The sequence below is a fragment of the Eurytemora carolleeae genome, unplaced genomic scaffold (genome assembly GCF_000591075.1).
Source record: "Eurytemora carolleeae unplaced genomic scaffold, Eaff_2.0 scaffold1487, whole genome shotgun sequence".
In the NCBI taxonomy this organism is placed as follows: Eukaryota; Metazoa; Arthropoda; class Copepoda; order Calanoida; family Temoridae; genus Eurytemora; species Eurytemora carolleeae.
The window spans coordinates 29,230-47,374 of NW_019397429.1; the positions used below are offsets into that span (position 1 = coordinate 29,230).

An 18,145-nucleotide genomic window follows, 5' to 3' on the forward strand; every position below is an offset into this window, starting at 1 on the left:
TGATGTTAGGAAGCAGATGGAGCAGGTTTTACTAAAGTTTTGGATCGACGTCCCGGATAGAGATGAGGAGAGTGAGTCCCTGAAACTGGCTATGTCCCAGGACAAAATAGTATCATTAGTAGAGAAATCCCACAACATTTTTGGCGTCTTAGCATCGCGCCCGTCGCTGAGAGATGAAGAGGAGGAACTGGTTATAACGGTGAAAAGGAAGAGAAGTGGCAACACCCCATCCTACAAAGTGATTTCATGCAATTTCCCGGGTGAAAAGCAGGCACCCGGAGCTCATGATGAAGGATCAGCCCATCAGGACTCTAGAATTAGCTCCTCCCCTCATAAGGGGGATGATGAGGCTTCACAAGAGGAAGAGGATGAGCAAATGGAAGGAATATCACAGAGAGTGGCTGAATACCTGGCACAAATCTGAAGCTCAATAGAAGACCCGGAGTAAATCGGGGACCAATCCTCAGTTATAAACTCAGTACTCGTTTTATTTCTTTTTTGCCTCATAATGCAGATATCATCTACAACGTAGAATGATCATTTTAAATAATTAATTAATATAATGCAGAATGGTATTTCCTACTAAGTGGAAAAAAATTTCCTTTTATATTAATGGTTCTGTCCTAGTATATGATATTTCTCTTCAATATGCAGTCCTCATATAATGGTTTACTTATACAAATATGATCCCCAGTAGAGAATGAGCTTTTTATATAATTAATTCATCTGTGCAAAACTACGTAATCTTTATTTTTGAGTGAAAAAATACATCATTTACAATTAGAATCTAATATGCTTCAAAAAACTCTTCACAACATTTAAAGTCCCAGCCAATTCATAAAATATGAATAAAAACTTGAAAAATGATATAATTTAATCTATTTGTATGTTTCAGATCATGGCAAATAATAACAGAGAGAATGAGTTCCGGGGAATGTACTGCAACGTAGATGGTCTCACCAAGGCCAAATTAGACGAAATCTCAGATGTATCAGTAAGGGACCCTCAGTTGTTGTTCATCTTTGCAGCGGAAGTTAAGCACCAGAAGGGAATGAGAACGATTGATTTCGACATTAAGGGGTTCACCTGCACAGAGTCATTGAGAGAGGATTCACAAACTGGAGGTCTGGTACTCTGGTCAAGGGAGCATACAGGCAAAGCTATCTTACCCTGGGAAGGCCTAAAATCATCACCATCATGGATGGGATGTGAGCGTTCATGGGTCCTCATCAATGACCAGCGAGCGCGGATAGCGTGCTGTGGCTTGTATCTAAGAGTTGAGAGCCCAAAGAACTCGGATCTATACAAGTCAAATGTAGAACTGCTGGATCATCTGGAGAAAGAAAAAGCTCATCTAGAATCCTTGGGCTATTCCATAGGTATACTGGGAGATTTTAACGCAAGAATTGAACCAGGACCAAATTTCCAGTTCAACAGCTACCCCCACGAAGCAAATAACAATGGAAAGCTAGTTACAGAGTTTGCAAAACGAAACCAGCTCTATTGTCTTAATGGAATGGAGTGGAAGGGTAAGAAAGAGGAGAAATTCACCTACCAGCGGGATATGGGTCAGCATCTTCACCAGTCAATCATTGACTATGCACTAGCCTCAACTACCGCAATACAGTTTACAACAAGCTTCTCAATTCAGATGTGATTTTATCTCCCTTTTCTAGTTAAAAATGTATGAACTTTTACCCAGTCTTGCATTCGAGGTTCAAATCAGTATAACAAATTTAGTTTTAGGGCTTACTGCACATTTTTATCCTCAAGTTTCACATTTTATTATTCAAAGCTTCTTTGACTGGGGGTTAAATAGTCCTCCTGCATATTCAATTTTAAAATAGTTGAAGTATTAAAACAAAATCTGGATGTTCCTGCTCAGCTTATGTACAGGACTTTTAATGCTTCAATATCACGCCCCACTTTCTAGGATTCAATTTTTGTGATCAAGCTACACGGATTTTTATCCTTTCTTAATTTTCCAAGCTTCAAGGTTTAACCGAATTGTACTCCTAACTATCAAGGTCTTTAATAATTACTCCTACCGTTTAAGACATTAAGGATTATCGGTCAATTTTGTGTCCACACTTCAAAGATACAACATTCATTAGTATTCGTATGGTTTAATATCCCGTTCTATATCACACGCTTAAAATTTTTATAATCCCTTTTCATTATTATTTATTTTAACTTTTATGTTTAATATTCGTATGGTTTAATATCCCGTTCTATTTCACACTCTTAAAATTTTTATCATCCTTTTACATTATTATTATTTTAATTTTTCACGTTTATTATTTATTAGGCATTTTAATTTATCAGGTTCATGATACATTAGGCCAGGTTCACACTCACGACTCATTGTTCTGCGACAGATTTATTTATTTTAATTTTTCACGTTTAGTATCTATTAGGCATATTAATTTATCAGGTTCATGATACATTAGGCCAGATTCACATTCAGGACTCATTGTTCTGCGGCAGATTTATTTTTATGGCCAAAGTTGTTATCCAATTATATTTCCAACCGTCAAATAAAATATTATGAAATATCAACTATATATGAATACGTCGAAAAATTAACGACGATTTTAGGTTTGTAATATTTTAATGATTTGTTTGGAATTAAATTGATTTTTTTTTGTATCAGAGTCACACATGCACTAGCCTTTGGCAATATTGGTTATTTTTTGGTACAGAAAAGAGTGGTAGCCCAAGGACAAGTTTATTAAACAATTTTGTTTGTAATGACCCTAAGGGACAGGTCCCTGCTCGGGGCCTGAAGTTTGAAAAACGGTCGTTTTTGTAAACGATTTTTTAAAGCCAATGCAGTGACCTTATACATCAAGCAATCTTAATTTTTTCTTTCCTCTCAGGCTTATACACCTTCAGAGTTGGACATATCATACGTATATCCATACTCAGACATATATACCTTGACAGTTGGACATATCATACATCCGTACTTAGACATATATACCTAAACTGTTGGACATATCATACATCCGTACTGAGACATAAATACCTATACAGTTAGACATATCTTTCATCCATGATCAGACATATATACTTAAGACAGTAAGACATATCTTTCAGCCATAATCAGACCTATATACCTAGACAGTGAGACATATCATTTATCCATACTCAGACATGTTTACCTATACAATTAGACATATCATTCATCCATACTCAGACATATATACCTAGACAGTGAGACATATCATTCATCCACTCAGACATATATACCTAGACAGTGAGACATATCATACATCCGTTCTCAGACATATATACCTATGATATGTCTCACTGTGTAGGTATATATGTCTGTGAAAGGATGAATGATATGTCTCACTGTCTAGGTATATAGGTCTGATTATGGCTGAAAGATATGTCTTACTGTCTTAAGTATATATGTCTGATTATGGATGAAAGATATGTCTCACTGTCTAGGTATATAGGGTCTGACTATGGATGAATGATATGTCTCACTGTCTAGGTATATTGGGTCTGAGTATTGATGAATGATATGTCTCACTGTCTAGGTATATATCTGTCTGAAAGGATGAATGATATGTCTCACTGTCTAGGTATATATGTCTGTGAAAGGATGTATGATATGTCTCACTGTTTAGGTATATGTCTGTGAAAGGATGAATGATATGTCTCACTGTCTAGGTATATAGGGTTTGAGTATGGATGTATATGTCCAACTTTGTAGGTATATAAGCCTTAGGATTGATGTAAGATATGGAAATCATGACGGTATTTTTGTTTTGAAAATCTTTACTTCTGCTCAGGCTTTGAAAAATCGTTAAGATCGCAATAAAAACGGCCGCTTTTCAAACTTTAGTGCCCGAGCAGGGACCCTAAGGGTCATCAAAAAAATAATCCTATATTCCTTTTCATTTACTACTACTTTAAAGTCTTTTCCCTACTTTGTCTACTGCCCAATTCTGAAACATTTCTTGTTTACAGGAAAGAAATGTTTGGGAGCACGACAAAACACTCGTATAAATTTTTTAAAATGATCGTTATTAAAACATCATTCTTTATAAATTGTAATTTTTAAACGATAAAAAAGCGATCTTTTTCAGAAAGCTTGTTATTTTGCTAACGATTGTTAACGACGCACCTTCGTTAATAACTTAAAACAACGACCTTTTGTTCACTATTGTTAAGGACGACCATCGGTTAACTATCATTAAAGACAACCCTTCGTTAACTATCATTAAGACTACGATTCATTAACGATTGTTAAAGGCCCAATTCTTTCCCCCAGTACTAACGTTTTTTTAAAAACAAACAAGGTATAGAACACGCTCGTAAATTGTTTTAATCAAAATGACTATTTTTAATTATGATTATTATTCGTTTTCAGATAATTCTAAATCAAGCGTCATTCTTAAAAACGATATTTTTTTCTTATTATAACCAAAAGCGTTTTTGAAAGCTATCGAAAAACAAAACAAAAACGATTAACAATAATAACCTTACCAGGAGCGATATAATTGTTCCAAACATAGTTCATCCACACATTCAGGCCAGGGTGGATGTGCTGCTCCCTCCTCACTCGATTGGTGTTTCTGTAGTTCAAAAAACACTGCTCTGAGAAAAAGAATGTTTAAATAATTATAAATTTAATGTCTACCTTTTTAAAAGCCTAATTTATTGGCTTTATAAAATACTCTATTACAAAAACCAGTTTCTTAAACCTATCTGTTTTCTTTTTCATTTTTTTATGCTAATTATAGATGACAGATGACAATATTTTTTCTAAATAAGTTCTAAAAGACAAAGAAAAAAATAATTTTTAAGATAAATCTGCTTTTGTCCTGAAACTTAGTGAAAGAATATACTATTAACATATTACGTTCTTTGTGGGTAAACAACTAAAATGGGTGTGGATAATTCAAGGGATTTACTTTCACTTAATCAACACAAACAGTGACATTTTATATTACAATTTTTTCTATGGGTTCTTACGCTTTCTCTGTCAAAACCATCAACAGCCTGTATAACTGTAGGTAAAGCTAAATTATTAAAAACGCACTATTGGGTTTCACAAGAAACTTTACAAAAAATTTAAGATTGTACTATTTTTCATAATATAGATTTAAAATTTCTGGTACGTTTTAAAGTAAAACATTGTTAAAATTGAATTCATAAACTAATTCTTATTACCTACAACATTGGGAGGTAAGAATCCGAGCACTCCAATTTTCCTGATCACGTGGCCAAGTCGACATTGTTCTCCCCCCCGGTGGACCCTGGGATTTAGATAATCACCGGATAATCCAACCTAGAGTAGACGATGTGTTAATTATTATAAATCAATGAACTTGTTGCCAAGGTCACCCCCAGAACCCCTATCCTATTTATGCTACTCAACATGTTGTCAAGTATCAGCATGTTTCTCTTAATTTATTAAATTTTAAAATTTTAACAAATTAAAAAAAAAATATGCTCATCAAAAAGAACAAACACCTGTTTTTAAAGAATGGTGACTTTTGTAAATTTTTTATCTTTAAATTGCATAATAGTTCCCTAAAACAATTTATTGTAAATTATTTCATTTCTTTAATGCTTCAAAACTTTCTAATCTAACTTTTCTAGCTAATTTTGCATTAAATAATTTTTAACAGCTTACAAATTTAACCGATTCATCATACTATCAAAATACACACGTATACATTGTGTTTATAAATCTTAAGGTTTTATGCAAATCAAACATATTAAATATATGAATTGTTGTGTGAATCAAACACTTTAAAAAGAGATATTGTCGTTTTGATGAGACATTTACACCATAGAATCTCAAAATCTGGGAAAAATGGGAGTTTACATATATTTAAACAACTAATACACTTACTCTTTGAACCTTCCTCCACCAGGACTGCGCTCTGTGGAAGTTGCAGTACCTAACTGTAGCCTGCGGCCAAACATTCTCAGCTGCCTGAGCAGCAGCAACCTATTTGAAGTAATTAACTGATTTAATTAAGAGAAATAGGATTTAACTTTCTCAATTTTAAATTACGGCTGTCATAAATCATGATGTAACAAATTAATACTTATTTATCGTAAATACACAAATTCTGTCAATCAATATAATTATGTACTTGTTTAACTGCCTCATTGTTTGTTTCGCACATGCATAACAAAGGCTAAACCGATAAGGCACATATTTTCACACAAATATGTGTGATTCAATGAAATGTTTTTTATTGAATAAATTTTTAACACATTAAAATGTTATAACTTAAACTTGAACACTTAAAACCTAATTTTGTTAATATTAAGGGGGGGGGGGCCCCAAAGCGACATGGTAAGATTGTAGTTCATCTGTTATTTCAAAAATATTTATTTCAGAGTTATCAAAATAAAAAAATTCATAGGAATTCTTCTCATGCATCACCACCAAGTAATTTTTGTTGTGTGTTATAATGCTCAATATTGATTACACTTAAGGCTATATTAAAACTTGCATACATTTAAACAGTGAACATAAAAGTAAAGAAGTGGTGGGGGAGGTCCTATTGTTAGATTTTAATAAATTCCTGGTTGGAGAATATGCATTAGGGGTGTTCATTTTTAGGGTCCCTTTTGGTACAGAGATGCAAGGTCGCCAGAAAGTTTCAAAATTTAGCAAAATTTTCAAAAATAATTTTTTAACAATTCTTAAATTTTTTTTTCAGGGTGCGCCAATTGATTAAAATTTCACCTTTTTTCAATTTTTTCACAAAAACTGTCATATACCCATCCCTAATTTGGTTATCAACATGCATATCAGTTATTATGGAGATAAACATGTCTAGAATACACACACAAAAAATTAAAACCCTATCTTGACTGGAAAGTATATATACAGTACATTTGTTATTTACACAGAATATATATATACAGTACATTTGTACTTGGTTTAATGCAGTATAGTAGGCCTACTATACGGCATTTAACAAAGTACAAATGTACTGTATATATTCTAGGAATAGTATCTGCCTACTATACTACATTAAACCAAGTACAACTATACTGTATATATTCTAATAATAGTATCTGCCTACTATACTGCATTATACCAAGTACAACTATACTGTATATATTCTAGGAATAGTATCTGCCTACTATACTGCATTAAACCAATTGTACAAATGTACTGTATATATTCTAGGAATAGTATCTGCCTACTATACTACATTGAACCAAGTACAAATGTACTGTATATATTCTAGGAATAGTATCTGCCTACTATACTGCATTAAACCAAGTACAAATGTACTGTATATGAGGAGTTTTTATGATTTTATTCTTCCATTTCTACTTAAAAGAGGGGGGACACGCCCCCCCCCCGGACAAGTGGAGACGATACTGTCCAGATATATTATCTGAAATGGTCTAATTTGATCATACAAAAAAAAATAACACCCTACCTTGGTTAGAAGTGCTTGCGCCAAAAATGTTGAAAAATATTGATTGATTGATTTATTTGTTTTTTGTTTTTGAGTAGTTCAAGAAACCATTTAGCGCACACCTTTCCAGTCAAGATAGGGTTTTAATTTTTTGTGTGTGTATTCTAGACATGTTTATCTCCTTAATAACTGATATGCATGTTGAAAACCAAATTAGGGATGGGCATATTACAATTTTTGTGAAAAAAAAAACAAAAAAAGGTGAAATTTTGATCAATTGGCGCACCCTGAAAAAAAATTTTAAGAATTTTTTAAAAATTATTTTTGAAAATCTTGCAAAATTTGGCAACTTTCTGGCGACCTTGCATCTCTGTACCAAAAGTGACCCTAAAAATGAACACCCCTACGGAACATGCGCTGTTATGAGAGCTCAGAAGACGTACATCCATGCAGAGGGGGATTGAAAATAAGATTTTTCAATGGAAGAATTGTAACATGAAGAGTTTTCTACCTATTCTCAGTTCAATTCCAGATCGAACGTGAAGCCAACTGTGGAAAAGTCAAAGAGAAATTATTAGAAAAATATTCATATCTCTAAATCGGCGGTTAATCAAACTAAAAAAGAATAAAACTTACAATCTGTCTCAGGTTGAGGGGAACCGCCCCCAAGGGTTGCAGGAGACTGGACCAGGCCTGGAGACACGCCCCCTGTCTTCTTCGTGAGGAGGGAGTTAAAGAAATTCGCGAGAACGCCCTCGCTAGTGTTTGCCCCCAATGGTTTGCCCGGAGTACCCTCCATCTAATTGATTAATTTATTAAAAAATTAGATTTCAAATTTTTATAAAAGCAAAATCAAAAGTCGGATGCAACATCGAAAAGCAAGGCTGGATATTACTCATTAAATATAAATAAAAAGCAGAAAATAACAAGTCATAAATATTTAAAAAAAAAACTATTATGAACCAAAAAGCAGACATATTTAACATGGAAAAATCTCATATCTTAAAACATAGCTGGTAGGATTTGTTTTTAAATGTAAGAAAAAAATACAAGCATTTTGATTAAACCCATCCACCATACTTGATATCAAATGTTAAACTTTATCAAAAAAGTATCATAACATGGCGTGATAAACACGTGAGTTTAAAAACATTTTACACAAAAGCTTAGCAGTCAAAAACCAAAAAAATATAACTCGACGTGAGATATAAAAACATCATTGAAAAAACTTAATCTATTAGTAGTATCTTAAAATGGTTCCTCTTTGGATTTTAACCTGCGCAAAATCATCGAAATACCCCGTATTATTATATAATAAAACAGTCATGGCGGATAATCGACAACTTTAACGAAGAACCAATATTTATTGATAAAATTCAATGATGTTTATAATAAAGAGTGTTTGGGGAAGAAAAAGCTGGATCTTACGTAGATAGAACTTACAGCTGGTCTCCACTGTTCCATAGGATAAATAAAATATTATTCAAACGTTGAATTTCTCATTTTTTAATATCAAAGAATTCCAATATTATTGTTTGCTTAAGTAAGTGTTCTGCTATGTCTGGGGGAAATACTAAAAAATTTGAAGCACCTCAGATCGGGTTTTGTCGATTCCCTCCTACAGTACAATTCATACAGTGGTAGGCGATTATAACAAACAATACAATAAAGAAGACTTTTTTATTTAAAGTTTTGATTGTTAGCAAGCTTTGTTCGAATTACAAGTTTTAAAGTGATCAAAGAGAAGCTTTTTAAATTGAGTTTCTCTTGACTTCTATGTTTGTGCGTACTGTGTATCCAATCCATGCTGTTTAACAGCTTGATGTAAATCAAAAATAAAATCGAAAGTTGTTTTCATTGTATTGATATAATCGCCTACCACTGTATGTAAACAAGAATATGGGGTTCCGAATGTAATGCTCTAAAGCAGAAAATCTTTTCACGCAATTATGTTTAAAAAACTTTTTTGTCAATAATACTCCGTCATTTGCGGGCAACCCTGTAAGTAATTATTTCGAGATTTGGTATTCTTTATTAGAGCAAAAGCTCGATTCTTTATATTTAAAACCATTTTCAGCAATGCTAAGCTAAGTAATAAAATGGGATCAGAATGAAAATTAAAGAAATGTAAAATAAAATCAAACCTTTTTTTTCTTCAATTGAATCTAAATTATTCAAAAAATTATTCCCCCCAGGGCCCCCGAACTCAATGTAAAATTGTTATTTTTTGCTATAAGCTTTAAAAAAATTTAAATTTAACTTTTTTTACCTTTTTTGGTGACCCCTGAACCCCTGGGGATCCGACCACCTTCCTGTCCGGTGTTTTCTGCACCCCTGCTGGTATAACCCCCCCTGATCCCCCTCCTCCAGGGGGTACACCCTGCTGAAGCAGGTGCTGCTGACGACCAAGGAAGTTTTGCTCTTCCTCAGCAACAACCTGGATCAATCAATCAAATCAATCAAATTAGTAAATCAATCAATCAATCAATCAATAAATTAAGTATTGATTTATCCGTTTTTTGAAGAACGTCAAATATTTTAACAGATGATATCGATTAATCATTAAAACGTCTAACTGTGCATAATTTTCGTATCAAAATACTGTAAATTTACGAAATTAAATATCATTAAATATCATTAAATATCATTTAAATATCATTAAATATCATTAAATATCATTAAATATCATTAAATATCATTAAATATCATTAAATATCATTAAATATCATTTAAATATCATTATATGTCATTAAATATCATTAAATATCATTAAATATCATTTAAATATCATTATGTGATTAAATATCATTAAATATCATTAAATATCATTAAATATCATTAAATATCATTAAATATCATTAAATATCATTAAATATCATTTAAATATCAATATATGTCATTAACTATCATTAAATATCATCAAATATCATCAAATAAAAAATCTATACAAATATATGAAGAATGGCTTGTTAAGTTTCCTACCTCTAGCTCTTTTGAACTTTGCTGCTTTCGTCCGACCACGGACATTGGCCGGGCAATCACGTCGGTATAGTATTGGTCCGGACGAACACTAAAAATAACAAAATGGAAACATACTTTTGGGGATGCTAAAAATATATTCTAACGAATCTACCTTATGAAAAAAATAACTTGATGTAGAAATTAATAAAAGTTTGCACAAAAACACTCACGCTTGATAAAAACTTGATTAAAAAAACGATGCCATTATTTTGAGATAATTCGGCTTGATTCAACTTTTTTCAAGACCTGTTAATTTTTTATTTTTGACCTCAATTGCAGGTCTAAAAATTGCAAAATGTAAAACAAATCTTTTCATGATTTTTTTTATTTTACATCCGTCGCTCAGTTATACAAAAGATATTGGCTATTTAATATTTCTTAAATCACCGAGACCGATCTTCTGTTCCGATATCCTCTACCTTACCTAGTGCAATGGAAAAAAAAACACCCACAGTATTTTTTAGTCTTAAAAATGAGTTTAGTGGGGGAAAAACGCCGGGCTTGTTAATGTACGAAGGTAATTTTGAATTATTACGCGAAATTTTTTGCTGGATTTTCTATATCTGCAATATTATACCGAAAATTGCAAATAATATGGTTTACAAGGTAGAAGTGCAGTACCTGTGCATATTCTCGTAAAGGATTGCTATTTTCTTATCATTATCCCAGCCAGCTGGAATAAATACAGCATCTTTCTCTACAACCAATGCTGGGGTCTAAAATAATTTGTTTTATTGTAAACCTATTGATGACTCAGTATGGTTTTGTCCTGTCCTGTCCCATCCTTTTCTGTCATGTCTCGTCCTCTCTGTCCAATCCCATCAGTCCCATCCTCTCTGTCCCGTTCCATCGTCCCGTTCCATCCTCTCTGTCCAGTCCCATACGTCCCGCCCTCTCGGTCCAGTCCCATCCTTTCTGTCCAGTCCTGTCCTGTCTTGATGACTGAGTATGGTTTTGTACTGTACTGTCCTGTCCTGTCCTGTCCTGTCCTGTCCTGTCCTGTCCTGTCCTGTCCTGTCCTGTTTACCTTGAAAGGGAAGTTAAATATTCTATGAACTAAATATTTATAAAGTAGATCACAATTCTTGTCCTCTTTCACAGAAGTGTAAAATAAACTTGCTCCGTACTGCAGACAAAACTTACGTATCTTAAAAAAAAGGTTACAAATTTTTACTTGAAATGAAAATTTTCTCAATAATGAGTATTTCATTTTATCATGTTCATAGTTCTTGATATTATTATCATTAAATATGAATTTTTAAAATCTCACCGCTTGTTGAATAAAATCGAAGTGTTCATCTTTATAATCAAAATCCTTCTCCAGCTCCATCATGTAGTCAGTCTTAGTGACGACCACCAGGAGCTCCAGGCCGAGGTTCCTGGCCAGGGTTCCCTCGGGTAGAGGTTCAAGATCAGGCTCCCCTTCAACCTCACCTAGTCCTCGACCTCGCTTCGTAGGTGATGCAACCTCCTGATACAGACAAAAATTAACAAAAATTAACAAAATAAACTGGAATTTAGATTTTGAAGCTGAAAGTGAAACATAAACACTAGCTGAGGTAGATTGCGGATAAGTGAAAATATCGGAAAAGGCCCGATTTCAAGTGTTATTAGCGGACGTTAGATAAAATACAAATTAAAAGGAGTTTAAAAACGGGACAATTTAGAAAAACTAACAAATTGAGAAAATAGTTGGGAAAAAAGTGCAACTTTCTATTTTCTGCTCTATCAAATCCAAAGTAAAGTCGAATCAGAAATCAGCTTAATTAACTCTTGACTCGCGAAGAAAGTAAGTTGGGATACGAAGAATTTTTCAGTGCAGTGCAGTGCAGTGCAGTGCAGTGCGTGAGTACAGTACAGTACAGTACAGTACAGTACAGTACAGTACAGTACAGTACAGTACAGTACAGTACAGTACAGTACCTGTTCATCTCCAGGTTCTGTGTACTCCTGCCAACGCTGCCAGGTCTCTGTCTGATATTTCTTCACCTCCTCCCCACTCAAGGGGAGCTTGTCTATATGATCCTGGAACACACAAACAAGAATTCAAACCGTCCTTTAGGAACTGTGGACTTTATTACAAATGATTCCCACACTGAAAAAGATGCATGTCAGATTCACAACGGTACCCTTTCTTCAAAAAACGCAAGTCACTTAGAAATACAATTGAAAATTATCAATTTTTAGATAGAAAAGCAAGGATATAATTAACATTTTTGCCCAGACGCAGGTTTAAAGGTTCCAAAAAGTAAATAAAAGTAATGAATAAAATATTATATAAATCAAAATAAAAATAAGTTTTTTATTAAGAGGGACTGTAAGTGTAATTTCAAGTTACCCTCCATGCAAAACTGACCATGCCCGAATCACTACGGTAACATTGATACCTTTATCTAATGTGAAAAATATTGTCGCTTTAAATCATAAAAATTAATTCTTAAGGTAGATACCGTTGTAAATCGGGCATTGCCAACTTGATGTGGAGGGTCACTTGAAATTACACTTACAGTTCTTCTACCTGTAGCAAGCTGGCCCAGTTTTGAAGCTGGTCCATAATATTCCAGGGGGTTGTCATGGATACACAAAGTAGGACGGTGGTATCCGCGTAGTTCTCTTCAGTCAGAGCGAAGGTGAGAAGGTTTGTGTGTGAAGTATCTCCGTCAAGGATCCAGTGACTAAGACGAGTGTGATCTAGAAATAATCAAGTTAAAGGAGTTTGAACCAGACAGCGATCAATCAATCAATTGTAACCGGGAGTATAAATTCTAACAATGTTCACATCCTCAAAGATGATATTTTTTTAATATGGAGGTTTTTTATCGCTCAATTAAGCTTTTTAGTATAAAAAGGTTAAAAGTCCCATTCTGGTGAAAATTATAAATTGCCTGACGCTCGTTGCTAGCTTGCGCTAAACTACTATATTTTTCTCCTATATATCTGTAAGCAAAATATCAAATAAAACATTCCTCACGGACCCCAAATACCAGCAACCAGTAAACAAATAGTTTTTTAGTTTTGGAATCTGTTATGAACAGTTATAGATTTACAGAAACATCAAGTAGAAATAAAAAGTAGAGACTAGTGTCAATATATTCGCATTTATTGACAATTTAGTTCAAACCTCTTTCAATTTTAACAAAAAAAACTTGTAGGCCTAAGAAAACGAGGAAAAAGGAAAAATACACACAATAAATAGCTTTCTGAGAGGTGTTACAGCCTTAAAATGTGCAAAAAGTAACATTGTAACTTTATATCTTAGAGATAATTTTTGTATTATTTAGTGAACAGTAGTAAACACGGTTTGGGAAAAGCAATTTCGCAAAAAAGAATAAAATTGGGAACACATTTCTGGAAATTATTTAAATTGTTTTCAGAAACTCGTTTTGCATTCAAATATGCTTTGTAGCATTAATATAAAAACTTTAAAGAACTTTCTAAGAAAAAAGAAAATTAAAATAAAATTTTGAATTGAAATTAATTAGAGAATGGGACGTTTGCAAGCTGAAAAGGGCTTAACACACTGCTGAAAATGGACCATCAGGTTTTAAGTCTAAACACCTAAACTTTTTCATTGGAATATATTAATATTAATATCATATTATTATTATCATTATTATTATTATTATTATTATTAACAATCAATCTACAGACAAAGTACAACGACCTGTAGGTTAAAATAAAATGAATTATAATCTCAATTTTTAGGAAATGCCATCTAGGGAATTTTGAGTAAATCCATTTTTTAACTTTAACATATTGTATGAATCAAGTGCATTTTCAGGTCTAAAAACAAGCGTTACTGTTTTTCCCCCGATATTTTTTGTTAATGGCAGGGTCCCCAAATTTTGTAAATTGTCCTTAACTGTCTAAATACATGTTTTAGCAACAACATCAAATCCAAAAGTGAACTGAATGACTATTAAAGTACTGCCTAAAATAGGGGTTTTGAAGTGAAATCCTTAAAAATCATATCAAAAAATCTTTTTCAGGCCGTATATAGTCAGTCAGACAGATGACTTAGGGCTTTGATTTTTTACTACAATATATCTTATGACTGTTCATGAAGTTACAAAATTTGGGGACCCCTTTAAGCAGTTAAAAAAAATCGCAAAAAACCCCAGAAGAAGCATATTAAAGTCGTTAAACGAAATTTACATTTGATACTAGACCTGTAGATGCACTTGATTTCTGAGATAACTTAAAAATGGATCTGCGGGAAATCCCCTAGTTGGCATTTTCTTAAAATTGAAAATATAACTCAGTAGACATATTTTGAAGAAAAAGTTGATGTGTTTTGACTTGAAACCTGATGGCCCATTTCCAGCAGTGTGATAAGTAAAAAAGTAAAATAAGAAATAATAGCTGAAAAAAAAGTTTATATTTTTCACCTTCTCTATATTCGTCTCTAACATCAATATATCCATATTCAAGACCTGAACCCTTCTTAGGGTCCTCATTACCCTGCAGTTTAGCAATTAGGGTCGTTTTACCAGACTCCTTATCCCCTGAAAACAAGACATACTCTATTTACCCCTTGAAAACTAATGAAAAAGAAGGAAACTATTATACACGTTTCACATCTCCAAATTATTTTAAAAAATTTAATTGTAATACGTAATTCATGATAATTTTAATATAATTGTAATACGTAATTCATGATAATTTAATATAATTCTAATACGTAATTCATGATAATTTTAATATAATTGTAATACGTAATTCATGATAATTTAATATAATTGTAATACGTAATTCATGATTATTTCATTATAATCTTAATGTAATTTTTCAATCTACACGTATTCTGAATAAAAAATGACATCTTAAGATCGTTTTATATTTTGTCCAAACATACCTACCGTATAAGAAATTTCATTTTGAGCAAAAAAAAACAATAAATAATAAATTTTAAAACCTTTAAGTTTGATGTGATTTATACCTAGAAGAAGTAAACTTTTAGTTGTAGGAAGTTGAGCACTTCGACTGGTCTGCACTTCGGCCAATAACGTCGACCTAGATAACAACATTATACAATAATATAGACCTAGATAACAACATTATACAATAATATAGACCTAGATAACAACATTATACAATAATATAGACCTAAATAACAACATTATACAATAATATCGGCCTAGTTAACAACAATATACAATAACGTCGACCTATATAGCAATATTATTAACTAATATAGACCTAGATAACAACATTTTACAATAATATCGGCCTAGTTAACATCAATATACAATAACGTCACCCTAGATAACAACATTATACAATAATATAGACCTAGATAACAACATTATACAATAATATCGGCCTAGTTAACAACAATATACAATAACGTCGCCCTAGATAACAACATTTAAAATAATATAGACAAGGATAACAACATTATACAATAATTTCGACCTAGCTAACAATATACAATAATATCGACCAAGGTAAAAGCATTTACAATAACATAGATCTAGATAACAACATTATACAATAATATCGACCTAGATAGCAACATTATACAGTAAGGTCGACCTAATTAACACCAATATACAAAAATATCTACCTAGATAACAACATTATACAATAATATAGACCTAAAAAACAACATTAGGTAATTTCCTAGAGAACGATTTTTGTACATGGATCGCATATGCAACACATGAATATGTTGATCATGTGGGCGCAGTGGAAAATAAGTGGTCATGTACAAAATTGATAGAAGGGGGGGGGGTCCAAAAATCGTAGACTAGGACGGACCCCAACATTATACAAAAATATCGACCTAGATAACAACATTATACAATTATATCTACCTAGATAACAATTATACAAAAATATATAGACCTAGATTACAATAATATTATACAATAAGATCGACCTAAAAACAACATTATTCAACAACAATAAATAACACATTACACAACAATGTCGACCTAGATAACAGCATATATAATACACAATTTTCCCGAAACCAAAGAATATATTTACCATAAGTTTTCTACATCTTGTCCCGTATCTACTTCACTCTCTTTCCGACTCATCTCCCTTCTACCCTGAGACGATTTATGACCGGCCATGTTGCACCCCAAGAAAGGGGGCGGAACACCCTCCCTAAACCCCCTATAGATCACAAACTGCCCTGCACTGGACAGTCGTCGGTCGAACCTCACTTAAAAAATTTCGACACTATATCTAAAAAACATAATTTTTAAGGGTTTACAATCAAAAACAATCATTTGTTTATAAGGAAAATAGTTAATGTTTTAAAGTGTGAATGTAAGAATTTAATTCCAGCTGGTTTTTAGCATGAAATATAGAACCGCCAGATGACTAATTTATCCTGCTGGTGGAGCTACACTGTATAGTGTATATATTGTATACACTACACTACCTGCCTTACACTAGGCAGCGGCCAATCTGTGTTACTCATGAATGCCGCAATGATAAGACAGACAGAGAGCCAGTTTTAGGGCAGGGGCGTACGAGAGAATTTGTGTAGGGGGGGGGGGGGGGTGGCACCAATTTTTTTTGTTGTGCTCACCCTTAAAAACATCTTTTTTGAAAAAATATTGATACATTTTCAATTACAGGGTGTCCCACATCTTAAGATCGTGTATATAGATCAATATTGTGATTTTAGAGACTAATAATCAGAAAATTTAAGAACAATGAATCATTTTTAAAAAATGAAAAAGGTTTTTATAAAAGTTTTCTAGCAGAAAATATAGGTTTTTTGAGTATTATGTTCGTATTTTGGCGTTATAGCTTGATAATCTAATAAATCCGCTATATACTAATATAATCCGACCTAAATACAGTCATAACCAGCACGTGGTTTTTCAGCTGCTATATTAACTTGTGGCCGCAGCGCCCGGCCCCCCAGCAGCTGTCCTTGTCACGGAGCTCGGCCCAGAAATTGTCTTAATGAATTAACCTCCCTCAAATAATACAAAAAAAAAGACAGCTGTTGTAGGTCCAATATTTCAGTAGGTAGGAAAATTAGTAGGTCTCATAATTCTCTTCATCAGCTCCCCATCATTCTCTTTACCCTTCTTTTCCTCTATTATCTCCATCCTTTCGAACGATTCTCTCATTCTTCATCATTCATTCCTTTCCTTCTGTTCAGGGGGATGTTGCGTATAGACGATGTAACATTACCCTAAAATATATACTAATCTCTCTTCTTATAATTCATTGCGGCATGTGCTAGTAACAGAATTTGGCCGCTACCTTTTCACTGGGGCGGAATTTGTTTGGTTTGGTTTATACTGTACACACCACAGACATACAGAGGAAACAAGAAACATGAGCAGTTTCCTTTCCTTATGATAAGGAGAATAAGAAAGAAAGGACGGAGATAATGAAAGGAAAGGAATGATGAAGAGAATTAGAGGAAAAGGGGTCTGTTCTAGTGAACGATTTTTGACTCCCCCCCGTGCCCCCCTCCCCCCACCTCCTATCAATTTTGTTCATGACCATTTATTTTTCAGCAAATTTATTATTATTTTTTTTTTTGTTATTTAGGGTTAGGTTAGGTTTAGACACTTTCTGGGCCGAGCGCTGCGGCTAGGCTGGGCTAGGGGGCCGAGCGCTGCGGCCACGGGTTAGGTTAAGTTAAGACACTTTCTGGGCCGAGCGCTACGGCTAGGACAGGCTAGGGGGCCGAGCGCTGCGGCCACGGGTTAGGTTAAGTTAAAACACTTCCGGTG

General features: G+C 33.4%; 1 protein-coding gene and 1 long non-coding RNA gene across 3 annotated transcripts; both read right to left on the minus strand.

Moving 5' to 3' along the window:
- Nucleotides 1–4,473: 4,473 nt before the first annotated feature.
- LOC111714241 (uncharacterized) lies at nucleotides 4,474–6,582 on the minus strand. Its single transcript, XR_002767918.1, has 3 exons — nucleotides 5,876–6,582; nucleotides 5,188–5,305; nucleotides 4,474–4,611 (listed from the first exon to the last, which is right to left on the minus strand). It is a non-coding gene; the product is annotated as an uncharacterized LOC111714241 (long non-coding RNA).
- A 1,425-nt stretch (nucleotides 6,583–8,007) lies between these two features.
- On the minus strand, nucleotides 8,008–16,893 carry LOC111714242 (cytoplasmic dynein 1 light intermediate chain 1). 2 transcript variants are annotated; one of them, XM_023489302.1, is made up of 11 exons: nucleotides 16,425–16,893; nucleotides 15,373–15,446; nucleotides 14,822–14,938; nucleotides 12,952–13,124; nucleotides 12,357–12,458; nucleotides 11,704–11,904; nucleotides 11,461–11,580; nucleotides 11,055–11,149; nucleotides 10,395–10,482; nucleotides 9,682–9,849; nucleotides 8,008–8,211 (listed from the first exon to the last, which is right to left on the minus strand). In XM_023489302.1, exons 1-11 carry the CDS (start codon nucleotides 16,511–16,513, stop codon nucleotides 8,023–8,025), a joined length of 1,416 nt encoding a protein of 471 aa, XP_023345070.1. In that variant the 5' UTR covers nucleotides 16,514–16,893; the 3' UTR covers nucleotides 8,008–8,022. The 2 variants fall into 2 exon arrangements, with proteins under 2 accessions (XP_023345070.1, XP_023345071.1); XM_023489303.1 differs by lacking the exon at nucleotides 8,008–8,211 and adding an exon at nucleotides 8,784–8,867.
- Between the last annotated feature and the right edge of the window lie 1,252 nt (nucleotides 16,894–18,145).